Raw genomic sequence first — 13,325 nt, forward strand, 5'->3', positions numbered from 1 at the left:
ATTTAAAATGAACGAATCATATTGCCATGGAATTGGTGGGGTGTCTCATGAGTATTTAAATATCCGTGTCTTGATAGGCGTTGGAAAAAAAAAGTGTCAAATTGGACATCTAATGAGAATTAACAATATTGTTTTGTATAATTATTTGGTGAATAGGGGTGCGCATGGTAATGATTCTATGCCCGGGAACTGATTCTGCTCAGAAATGATTCTTTTTTATTCTGTGCCCGGGAATTGATTCTGAGTATTTGAAGGCATTTGATAACAGCCCAAAATTTCTATTCCTGAAATAGTAAAAGAACATAAATGCATTTGGTAACGGCATAAAATTTCTTTTTATTAATAATATTTTAAATATTTTAATATTTCTTTCTTTTTTTCTTTTTTTTCTTTTTTTCTTCTCCTCCTTCTTGGCCATGGCCTGTAAAATATTTTTTTATTAATAATACTTTTATTAAAAATAATTTTTTTAATTTTTTTGGCCATGGCCGGTAAAAAAATTTTTATTAATAATTTTTTTATTAAAAATATTTTTTCTTTTTTTTGGGCCAAAGCAGGTAAAATAATTTTTTTATAAATATTTTTTTAATAATAATATTTTTTTATTAAAATATTTTAATAAAAGATATTTTTATTGAAAATATTTTTTTTCTTTTTTTTTGCCATGGCCGGTAAAATATTTTTTTATTAATAATATTTTTTTTCATGGCCTGGTCGCCAGCCATGGCTGGTAAAATAATTTTTTTTTGTTCATGGCCGGTAAAATATTTTTTTTATTAATAACATTTTTTTATTAAAATATTTTAATCTCGCTAGATACGGTGAGAGTGGCCCTCGCGCCGGACATTAGAAGCTACATTAAAAACCAAGAAAAAGAAGAAGAAGAAAAAATTGATTCTTGGCATTGAGATTCATAAGAATCGTTCTCGCCGACTATTGGGTTTATCTCAGAGGGTATATGTTGATCGTATCTTAGAAAGATTCAACATGCAGCAATGCAAGCCAAGAATTGCTCCTGTTATTAAGGGTGATAAGTTGAGTCTGTCATAATGTCCTCATTCAGATTTTGAGAAAGCCCAAATGAAGAATGTACCTTATGCTAATGCACATGGGAGTATTATGTATGCTCAAGTATGTACTAGACTAGATATTGCTTTTGCAACAGGACTTCTAGGCAGATATCAGTCAAATCCAGGACACGATGATTGGGTTGCTGCCAAGAAGGTTTTGAGGTACTTAAAGAGGACAAAAGACTATATGCTGATTTACAGACATGTTCAGGACCTATAGCTGGTCGGGTATTCGGATTCAGACTTTGCTGGCTGTCAGGATGAAAAGAAGTCGACAACGGGTTACATCTTTAATTTAGCAGGAGGTGCAGTATCATGGAAAAGTGAGAAACAGAAATCAATGACATCATCTACCATGCAAACGGAGTTTGTAGCATGCTTTTCGGCCGCTACTCAGGCAATTTGGCTCCGGAACCTCATTAAGGAGTTGACCGTATTTGATTTTGTGGAAAGGCTCATACAGTTGTATTGTAACAATAACTTTGCAGTGATATTTGTTAACAACAACAGAGGTCTCAAGGGGTCTAAGCATATAAAGTACCTGACTATAAAGGAAAAAGTTCAGAATGGTGACATTGTGGTAGAGAACATTTCGACAGATGATATGATTGCATATCCACTAACTAAAGGCCTTCGCCCTTGTGTATTTGATCGACAAGTCATTAACATGGGCTTAGGAGTATCATGTGATACTATTAATTAGTGGGAGCTGTTTAGTTTTATGTTGCTCTTATGAAGTTTGTATCTGATTTTGTTACATTTTGTAATATTTGAATATGTATCAACTCTTTTGCATTTAATGAGGTATTTGTGAATGTAGATTTATCAAGTTGAGTACACATATTTGATGAAAATCTCGAGACATTGTGTAAACCTTGAGTACAGGCTATGGGGTATTCTTGGTATTAACCTTAACGATATGTCTTGTTACACATAAGGTACAGTTAACTATAAAGGTAAGACATATGCAGGTTCGTTGGAACCATGAAGGATATTCTCTGGTGACACACTAGGTTTTGTGACACTTGAGGAGAGAGAATTTGGACTGACAAAATGAACAACACATGAAGTATCACTCATTATGAGGTATTGTTCATTTACCACATTACCATATTGAATCCATATCAGTAAAGTTGAAAGCACTTGTGACCATGGAAGGCTCTACGTGAATACATGTAGTTACCGCCATGATTAAATGTTCGAGACCTTATGGGATCGGATTGACAATTAAGAATGATTTCTAGACCAACGTAAGGGTGCGCACACAGTTCCGTTTCAATTAATATCGCCCAAATGGGAGAATGTAAGAATTTCCTAATATGGGCTTCATTAATTGAAATTAACTGAATTAGTTTGGTCTAATAAAGGTGAGATATGTGGGTTCTTAATAAGTCTAATATGAGGCTGGCTAGTGTGGGCCGAGTAGGGCCCAGCCCGTAATGAGAGGGCCCGTGGTCGAAGACTCTATAAATAGCGCTCAAGTCCCTCCCCTAACCTGATGATGTACAATCTGACTCACATACGAATCTAGAGAGGAATTTCTTCTCGTGAGTGGCAATCTCATTAGGCCAATGTCCGACGAAGGGTATAGAGGAGATGCACTTGAGTTCGTGTTTGGAAACCGTCATCAATTCAGCGTCAAGTTCGATGGATTCCAAATCAGGTACACGAATCGATAACTTCTCTATTTACGTGTTTCGGTTTCTGATTATGGTGATTCTGGGAGTACCATTTTTGTGGCCAACAGTACGGTAATGGACGTGATCTCCGAAATTATTGTGTGTGAAAGACGATACCTATACGCATGATATGACCTCCTATATATGTTACACGCTAATCCCGTAAGATGTAATGCTTTAAATCCGGTTTAGTACATGTACTAGATTCACCGGAATGATTTTGCCGCCGGACAGCTGAGTTCTCAAGTGGGCAGCCTCTTTTAGTTTTTTCCCTTTTTGCCCCCTCAGGTTGGACTAAGAAAACAATAAAAACTTCTTCCTCGGTTGCCTATAAAAAGAACAAGCACGCTGTGTCAATTCATAAAGCAAAGAGCACCCGATCAAGAGACCAGCTTAAAAACAGAGTCTTGCTCTTGGCGTGTGCTCTGAGCGATAGAGAGCTGAGAGAGATGGTAGGAACAAAATTGGCGTCCCCGATCCCAGTGATAGAGTTCTCCGAGGAATGCATGAAACCGGGGACAAGTTCATGGGAAAAAGCTTGCAAAGTGATCGTGCAGGCTCTTGAGGATCATGGGTGCTTCATCGTGGATCACCCCAATGTCCCTCTTGGCCTTCATGACTCTGTCTTTAGCGTCACCGAGGATCTCTTCGACCTCCCCCATGAAAACAAGATCAAGAACACCAACCTCAAGCCATCCCATGGCTATATCCCCAAAGTCCCCGGGACTCCTCTCCTCGAGGGCATGAACATCGATGGCGCTGAGAAGCTTGAAGTGTGCGAAAAGTTCACCTCTCTCATGTGGCCCTCTGGGAATGATCACTTCTGGTACTAATTTTTCTCCCTCTCTGTATGTTACTTGCTCTTTATGCTGACATTGATTTACAATATATGGGTGTCGGACTCTTATAATAAAGGTTGCGAGCGCTCGTTTGCCATATGCAACATTACTCTTAATCAACATCACTCTTTTGGTATATGGAATAAATTGTAATGATTGTTCATGTTGTCATGTCATTTAATATGACCGTGTTATTCAGTATATATGCCAACATTTATAGGCCTTGGTAGTAAACCTAACAAAAGTTCTTCCTTTATTGAACGATCTTGCATAACAAACACATTTGCTTTACAAAATATGACTAGAGTTGGACTCCCCAACAGGCTTTAGCTTCTCAATTTCAGGCTTTAGGGTATCAAGAAAAACATTTGTTAAAAAAGTTGGCGTGCTAAGTTTGACTTCTCTAAATTAACTTCTCTTTTTTCCTTTTGGCTGCAGCAAAACTGTTCATGACTATGGCAAATTCATAGCTGAGATAGAGAAAGTAGTGCTCAGGATGGTCTGCGAGAGTTATGGTGTCGAGAAATGCTATGACCCTTACATCGAATCCTGCACGTACCTCCTACGATTCTTGAAGTACAAGAAGCCGGCAGACCTCGACGCCAGTGTGAACCCGATTGCTCATACGGACAAGAGCTTCTTGTCCTACTTGCACCAGAACAACATTAGAGGCTTGGAAGTGAGGACCAAAGATGGCGAGTGGTTCACTTTCGAGCCCTCAGTGTCGACTTTCATGGTCATGGCCGGTGATGCATGTGTGGTTAGTCAATTATTTGCTCGTGAAAATCTTCCAAGCACTAGTTGGTGCTAGTATATCGAAATCATTTCTAATTTTATGTGGTTCATTCTTGATCAGGCATGGAGCAATGAAAAGATCAAAGCTTGTTACCACCGAGTGGCGGTTAGAGAAGAGAGTCAAGTGAGATACTCTCTCGGGACATTCTCGTACGTCTCGGGAACGATCGAGACCCCCAAGGAGTTCATCGATGAAGCACACCCTCAGCAATACAAGCCCTTCAATCACATCGATTTCCTCTGCTACTACGACTCTAGTGACAACCGCATCAAGGCCGAGAGCCTCATCAAGACCTACTGCGGAGTTCGGGCCAATTAGCGCTCATGATTAATTTAGAAGGAATGGAGTATACGCCTCTTAGTGTGAAATAAGGTGAGACTGAGGAGATTGCGGTCTCTCAGTCTTCTTTGTTCTGTTTTTGTGAAATAAAGAGGCATAAAAAAGTCAAAGGTGTGCCTTACCCCAAAAAAAAAAAAAAGTCAAAGGTGATTGATGTAGAGGTTTTTTAAGGCAAGGTTCTTGCAGCAAATCGGGTCCAACTTTTCTTGCGATGTAATCCACCCACGTTACGAAATTATTGGAGCTTCCGTTGTCTCTTTCCAACAAGTGATTTGATTTCCTTGCTCCGCACATTGATGTTGTACATCTACAAGGACGTTTGAGTCATTCACTTCACCTACCTTAGACTTTCTCACCAAAGAAAGACATCATACAGAAAAGCTCGCATACAAATCTTTCATGAGGAATATCATCAGCCTAGATATACAAGATTGTCATCCTGTATAGTCCATGTATCAATTATGTCTATGGATAAGCCAACTTTAACGTGTTCCTTTTGGCAATCACATCTAAGCTTAGCCGGTTTGTTAAAAAGCAAAAGATATGGCGACACTATCTAGAAGATTGGATTATATTTTTTCTGGCCTGCATCTAGAAGGCTAGATTATTGAAATTGGTCGGTAGTTTATGATCAATATAAAATATGCTCGTTCCATGCGTAAACTTCCGTAAACAAAATAAAGTAAGATTGATCACCGGATTACATGCGCCTTGCTCATTTTACAGCGTCGAGGAATATTTTCAGGTCAGTACATCGTTGCCGGATTGCTCTACCATATGATTACAAAATCCAATAAAATTCCTGGCTCGTGATGAGGGCGGACCGCCATGAAATTATTTTTTTGGAATAAGTAAGAGATCTTCAACCAATTGGCCTCCGCTTGCTCCCACTTACTCGGGACAAAGTCAGTTTTTGGTAACTGGAGCCCACCAATTTGGAACGACCTTGGATACATGTCATATTTATTGAGTGATAGTGCGCGTCGGTGTCATATTTATTGAGTGGTAGTGCGCGTCGGTGTCGGTAGCTGGGGTAATAATTTCTTTCTCAGTTGGACAAGTCGTAGCACCACTAGAAAATAACCAAATTGCACGGCAAAACCAAAGGATACTTGGAATCTTAATAGCAAAAGCGCCCGGCAAGATGCCGCAAAGTCATCCGACAAACCTGCGACAATTCAAGCCCTTCGTTCGTTGGAGAAAGTATACGGTGGTTGCCGACCACCGCGTTATAGGCTAACGTGGCATGCATTTTTTGGCGAAATCCAATCACAGATTGACACGTGGCAACGACGTGGACAAATGGAAGAAAGCAAAAAATCTGTCAAGATTTGTTTCTCTCTCTCCCTTTCTTCCTCCGTTCACGGTGAGCTCTCCTCCATCTGCAACGGTGCGCTCAGTCCCCCACCGCCGGACCCATCTAGGGCGCTCGAGCTCGTCGTCGTCCTCGTTGAAAAGCATGATACTGTTTTGCTGGTCCCCAATTTGTTTGTAACCTCTTGAGGGCTCATGGATTTGAAGCGGTTTACCTTCCGTTGTAAGGGCAGGGTTTGCAGTGAAGCTTCGCACACCATGAAGCAGCCTTCATCCGCGAAGAGTAAAGCAGCCTTCGCTCGTGGCCAAGGCTCCGTTGTCGGCGTCAATAGACGAGCGTCGGCGATTTCCAGGTCTGTGGAGAGTAAATCAGCCTTGGTTCGCGACCAAGACTTCAGATCTAGATGACGCCGACGACGGAAGCTTGGCCGCGAGCGCCTAAATTTCCAGATCTGTATCTGCGTGCTGCTCCAGATCTAGCCGAACCGACACCCATGGACGAGCGTCGGCGTCGCTTGCGAGACTGGCTCGTCCATGGCCAGTGACGCTGCTGTCCATGGCCGCGGGCCTTTGTCGTCCATGGCCTTAGAAAGCAAAAAGAAAAACAATAGAGGCAGGTCGCCGGTGGTCCATGGCCGCCAGAGACTGAATGCTCAAAAGGCATAAATAAATAAATAAAACAGAGGCAGGTCGTCGGAGATCCACAGCTGCCGGCGATGTGTGGGAACGCACGGTTGCGGATGAAGAAGAGCTCGCCGTGAACGGAGGAAGAGAGGAACAGAGAGAAACAAATCAGGACAGATTTTTTGATTTTTTTCATATGTCCACGTCGTTGCCACGTGTCAATTTGTGATTGAGTTTGGCCAAAAAAATCGTATGCCACGTCAATCTATGACATGGTGGTTCGCAACCACTGAATACTTTCTCCCTTCGGTACCATTGGTCTCCTTCACTACTAATGACTCTGGTGATTGGTCACATTTAGCACTTTTATAGTATGATACTATGCTCGTTACGATCGATCATCAGCCATTGAATAACATCAATCGACAAAATAATCGATTAGTCGACAAATCTCAACTGTTGGATGACAATTATATTACTGTACTCGCATGAAAGCCGAGAGCATCATCAAAACAAGCTGGGGAGATCGGGCCAATATGTCCATGATGGTGATTCATTCATCATAAAAGAATAGAGAAAACGTGTTTTTTAATATAAAATAAGATGAGATCTGATGAGATTTCACAATCTCGCAATCTTATTCTTTTTCTTTTGTAAATAAAGGTATGCAAGGTCAGGGAAGGTCTGCTTTGAGAGGTTATTTGGGGCATCATTGTTGCATAATGATACCAGCTTTTCTTATGGTCTAAACCGACCCATGTTTCAAAACTATTGGAGCTTCCTTTATTTCTTTCTTATAGGTGTTTTTTTTCAGTTCGGATTCAAGTTAATGAAATTGTGTGATTGTAAGGTCTTTTATGCTGGATGCAACTTATGCAAAGTCTAACTCTTATAGATTCTCTTGAATGTTTGCCATGCAAATATTTTTTAGATCACAATCTATTTAACCTATCCAAAATGATTTTTTCTCGTTAACGGAAAAGAACTCATATGAAAATTTTAAAAAGTATATACTTTCAGGCGCAAAATAATCATCACCTTATTTTTGTAAAATCATCGTCATGCAGTGCGTGTATCGATTTTACCTATGCATAACGATATTTTAATGGGGTTAATTGAGAAATTCCTACTATTTTAAGGTTATTTATTACAACATTCGATCATTGCCGGCTTTGTCTACCCTATGATTTTCAAAAGGTAAATGTTGAGCTGACCAACCCGTGAAACATCAAAAACAATGTGCTACTAATTTTCCCGAGCAAACCGCTTAACTTGTTTAACTGGTTCCGTTTGGGAAAATTTGATTTGGAAACTCTCTTAAATTCCACCAAGTGAGATTCCTCGAATATGAAGATCGAATAAGACAACATTAGGAAACATAAACTTCTGGTTGGATTTGCTTGCGGGCAAGCATATTATACCGAGTGGGATTCAAATAAACAGTAACTTCTATGATTGAAAAAAGGAAAAAAAAACATAAAGAAAAGAATGATCAAATTTCGATAACTATAAGGATGAAATAGGTGGCAAATCGTCTATAATTACCATTGATTTGGATAATTGGTCTACTGTATAGGATATAAGTACCCGATCAATGGTGATAAAGATGAATTTTTTTTCAAAAAGGAAAATCGTACTTTCAATTTTTTTTAATTTGTTTAATTAAGTTCTTTTACTTTTAAAATTTTTCTAATCAAGTCTTCTCAAACACCAAATTCAACCGATGTGGCCACTAGATAGCACCAAAACATGATGTAAATTCATTTTAGCTAGTGTGTATACCTACTGGACGCCACCATAGCCAATATGGACAATGTCAGAGTATGACATTAAAGGAATTACACCCCTGTAGACATTCCCATTGGAAAGATTTTATCTATGTCACACTCTAATGTCATCCGATAGCTGTGTTAGTTGCATTTGGCTGGATTTAGTATTAACGAGGCTTAATTAGAAAATTTGTTAAATTGGAAGGATTTGATTAAGTTTATTTTTTAAAAGAAACTTCACAGATTGTATAAAAATTCAAAAAAGGAAAAAGGGCAAAGGAGGAGTCTTGTCACCAAAATAAAATAAAAAAAGAACAGTAAAAAAGTCTGAGTATTGGCCAGAAAAGGGCAAAGGATAAGTCTTGTCACGGGGATATTGCGATCGGGGCCTTTAGTATCGTCTTAGTCTTGACTCTAAATTCTTCTTTTGGCTATATTAGAAAGAGAAAAGCAAGTAAGTAAGGGCGCGTTTGGTAATGTTTTTACTTCTCTATTTTTCTGTTCTTCTGTTCTCTAGAACAAAAAAAGAACAGAAATCTGTTTGGTAACACATTTTATTTTTCTATTTCCTGAAATAGAAAAATGGCCAAGAAATAGATTTGGAACAGAAATAAGAAGTAGATTTTTGCTACTTCTTTGTTCCCAAAAACAAAAAAAGAAATAGAAAGGTCCGGTCTTCAAGCCACGGCCTCAGCTCCTCCTCCATCCTCCGTCATCTGTAGACCGTCTCAAAGCACCGGTCCGGCCCATTCCCGGTGGGAATAATAAAAAAAATCATTAAAAAATTTAAAAAAATTCCAAAAATTCATAAAAATCAAAAAAATTCTCAGAAAATCCATAAAAATCAGGAAAACTCAGAAAACCCATAAAAATTTGCAAAATTCTGAAATTGAAAAAATTAAAAAAATTCATAAAAAAGTTTCTGAAAAATAAAAAGAGACAGATTTTGGGAAAGTAAAAAATTTTAATAAACTTTTCCCCAAAAAAAATCAAAAATAAAAAATTCACAAAATGGCTTAGAATAATTAAAAAATTCCGAAAATTCATAAAAATTAGAAAAATTTCAGAAAAATCCCTAAAAAAATTAGAAAATTAAAAAATTCCAAAAATTCATAAAAATCAGAAAAATTCTAAAAAAATCCATAAAAATTAGAAAAACTAAAAAAACCCATAAAAATTCGCAAAATTCCGAAATTGAAAAAATTTTAAAAAATTTCATAAAAATTTTCTGGAAAATAAAAAGAAACGGACGTAGGGAAAGTAAAAAATTTTAATAAATTTTACCCCAAAAAAATAAAATAAAAATTCACAAAATGACTTAGAATACCTGTGGCCACCTACTTTGAGTGAAATTTAAATTTTTTTAGGTGCCCAAGTAATATTTTTGAAGATTCCTTAGTTTAGGGATTAAAAGGGGTTTTAAACCCCTAAAAAGGATTAGACAAACCAATAAACCATGCTTATTGATTTTTTTTCACTTATAACTTGTACTTATAGTTAAATAAAAGATATAGATTTGAATGCAAAAAATTGGGAATAAATTTTTTTTTGATTGTACCAAACGCATTTCTGTTCTTTTTCTATTCCAGGAATAGAAATTTTGTGCAGTTACCAAACGCATTCTTTTGCTCAAAAACTCATCCAGGAAATAGAAATAGACAAAATTATTTTTGAAAAGAAATTATTTTCAAAAACAGAAACGTTACCAAACGCGCCCTAAAATGCGACTGAGACCTGAGAAAATAGCTTGAAATTAATGGATCGGTCCATGCCTAAGCATAACATCTTTGACCTACTAATTATTTCTTAAAGATTTCCAATATTTAATGTTATGTTTTGGTCTGTAATATTTCATGTTCAATACTTGAATTTTTAACACTTATTTTTTAGTTTTATTGGATGAACCTTACTTGACAAGTGCTCCCGAGACCTCATCAGTAAATCCACAAGTAAGAAACAGTTCCAAATATCAACGGTCAAGTGGGCATTCCCCTCTTCGCTCTACAAAAAGCATGAACACTTTTGATAATTATTATACGAGAGACTACGATACTATGCGTTTTAGGGGAAAATTAATATCTTGATGTACCTTTTAAATATATGACATCTTGGAAACACTAAGATTTTCAGGATCGGAGATTTTATGTTCTTTTCCTTTCTTTCTTCTTCTCTTTCTTCTCTCTTCTCCCGCAGTTCTTGTTCCTTTGCCTCAGTTAAGTTTGCTACCTTGTCTCAAGTACTAGCCGTCGCTATTGGCGCCTTTACATGTGCGCCACAAAAAATAGGCCGACTGCTGAGCCCAATCTGGCTCAACCGAGAACATTATCATTGCCTTTTGATTTAACACGTACTATCATTGATCTAACGACGACTTTGTTCACCCTGCTGGGGTAATCGGCCCTCGGCCACCATTTGTCACCCTCCAGCTTGCCGGGGTTAAAACGATACTAAGAAAACTTAGAAAAGAAACAAGATAGGCATTCGAATTAATTTTGGTTCCAACCACAAAAGTGGTCGCAACAAGAACAGTGAACGATTGACCCTCTGGCTAAAATAGAGGAAGGATCAGTATAAATTGCAGCCCGATCGTTTTCACAAAAATTATAACTTCCACCTCAATCATCATTATAAAATTTTTGGTAAATCAAAAGGTGAAAATTGTGCTGGAAGAAGCTATTACTGTTATGGGAAAAAGTATGCTATATGAGGTAGGGCTATTTCCACAACCTTTTTGGTTAAAACACACCTTATAAAAGTTGATTGATCCAGTTTGCCTTCAACTTCGATTGACCATGCGTAGATGTTTAATAACACATTTTATAAGTAAATTTAGAATCCACGAATTGCTGTTTTTTTCTATCTGGATTTGCTTCAAAGTTATGCTTCTTGTTTTCTCTCTTGCACCTAGCATGAAAGGGGCAATTTATTTTCCTAAAAAACATCGCTTGCGTCGCTTATAATAATTAGTTTATGAAAAATATTTTTATTATCGACAATAATTTATATTTTAATATTTTCATAGATGATGAAAATATTTTTCGTTCATTTATTTTTGTAAATGATACAAGCAAATATATTTAGAAAAAAAAATTCTTATCATTAATTTTTCGCGAAACAAACCGAGCCTTCACTGGACAATGGATTCAGTTTCCTTAATAATATTTCTCATAATAAATCCTATATTTTGGGATGATGACGTACATGTAGACTAACGAAATCACGCCTTGAAATTTTCTTTTCTATATGGAGAAGCATGAGATTTTTTGCACAAAGGTTATGAGTTTGAATGCAAAGAAGTTACAACTAGGTTTGGACCAAATTGTTCGACTTTGAAACATGATTTTGCTCGAAAACGATAATTTAGTCAGTTAAAAGTGCATGTTTTCTCTTAAAAGAGTCATGGAGATAGCGGAGCCTTAGCATATCAAGTTGTGAAAAATATTTCACTATCGCATTAGAAATACATTACCGCAAATTCTCCGAAAAGAGTTACTATACAAGCAATATTGTTTTAATGTAAATTCAAATTTGAGGAGGTATGTGTGAGAGTTTATGTGCTTCCCGACATTACATAGTCTTATCAATTGCGAATTACACATGCATTATTGAAATAATTCTGATTTAAAAACTTTCACTGCGATTGTCATAGTAATTTGATCAAACGAGATACTACAGGTGATATCTGTAGGAGAAATTTGATTGTTGATGAAGATAGAGCAGTAGTTTATAGTTCTTCGATATATGATGACAATTAGTGTCCCTAAGATATTATTTGCCACCACTATTATTGCTGCCGGGTTTAAAACAAATATATCTCCAGGATACACACCAAAATCACAGAGAAACGAATTCAATAATTACTTAATTTTTCTCTTGGAATTTCACTTTGAATGTGTTGTCAAAATTATGTGGAGAAGAAGAGAGAATGTTGTTGTTCTTGAACAATTGTAATAAACATTGCATGATTTAATGTTATTTATAGACAACCAATCAACATATATCTTGATGATAGATGTTAGGACTCGGTCCGACAAGAGCAGGGAATGGTTGCCGGGACTAAAAGGCTTGGATTAGGAGCGGCTCATGTCAAGTTTCTAGGATAGTAAATGGGGCAGGAATGAATCGAATTGTGCTCCGACCAGAAGGAAAGCAATTATGAAATATATATGTGAAAACTGGAATTAACTCACACAAACGTCTTTTGACGTAATAGCAATGCTTAGATTTCGAACTCTAAAGTTAAGTGTCTTGGTTATGAGCACTCTTAAGATGAGTGACCTCTTAGGAAGGTGCTCACCTATACACTAAATCATAGGACATGTATTTTTATCTCTTATCAATGTGTATGCCGACTAAATTTTTTTCTTTTCATGTCTAAAGCAATGCAAGAAAATTCCAATTTGTCTTTCCATTGGCTTGGGGTCAGAGAAGATCTAGATGTAATAAACGCTACCCATTACGTAACGATAGGCGAAATTTTCCATGTATATTTATTTATTTGCATAGTCTTTCAAGTTCATTTGAACGGACAAACAAAATCGACCAGAAAATGCTAACAGTCGAATTCATTATACCAACTCTGGATGACACCTTTGGTCCATCTCATCCAATCGGTAGTCAAGTGTACGGACTGAATTGGCAACGGCGTTGCGAAATGGCGGGCTCTCCAATAAAAAAAAGTTAGTCGTTCAACTAATTAAGAAAATAAAGGTAAACTCCGAGTTGCGAAAAAGGGTCTTGTCAACAGGTCCTCTTAAACCATTTGCCAACTGTATTTAATAATGAAAGATTTTCATATTCTATGCACCGAGTACATGCCACACGAAAGAGACATTGCTTTAGAAATGACGAAATTCGTTTATTAAAATGTTTAATATGACGACGTTCGTTAACAA

General features: G+C 37.1%; 1 protein-coding gene across 1 annotated transcript; it reads left to right on the plus strand.

Moving 5' to 3' along the window:
* The first annotated feature begins 3,121 nt into the window (after positions 1 to 3,121).
* LOC115678403 (probable inactive 2-oxoglutarate-dependent dioxygenase AOP2) lies at positions 3,122 to 5,009 on the plus strand. The gene is made up of 4 exons (XM_030601790.2): positions 3,122 to 3,575; positions 4,027 to 4,348; positions 4,445 to 4,834; positions 4,870 to 5,009. Exons 1-3 carry the CDS (start codon positions 3,199 to 3,201, stop codon positions 4,700 to 4,702), a joined length of 957 nt encoding a protein of 318 aa, XP_030457650.1. The 5' UTR covers positions 3,122 to 3,198; the 3' UTR covers positions 4,703 to 4,834; positions 4,870 to 5,009.
* Positions 5,010 to 13,325: the final 8,316 nt, after the last annotated feature.

This window comes from Syzygium oleosum, unplaced genomic scaffold, assembly GCF_021117445.2.
Source record: "Syzygium oleosum isolate NSW1041296 unplaced genomic scaffold, Sole_v2.1 Sole_v2.05, whole genome shotgun sequence".
In the NCBI taxonomy this organism is placed as follows: domain Eukaryota; kingdom Viridiplantae; phylum Streptophyta; class Magnoliopsida; order Myrtales; family Myrtaceae; genus Syzygium; species Syzygium oleosum.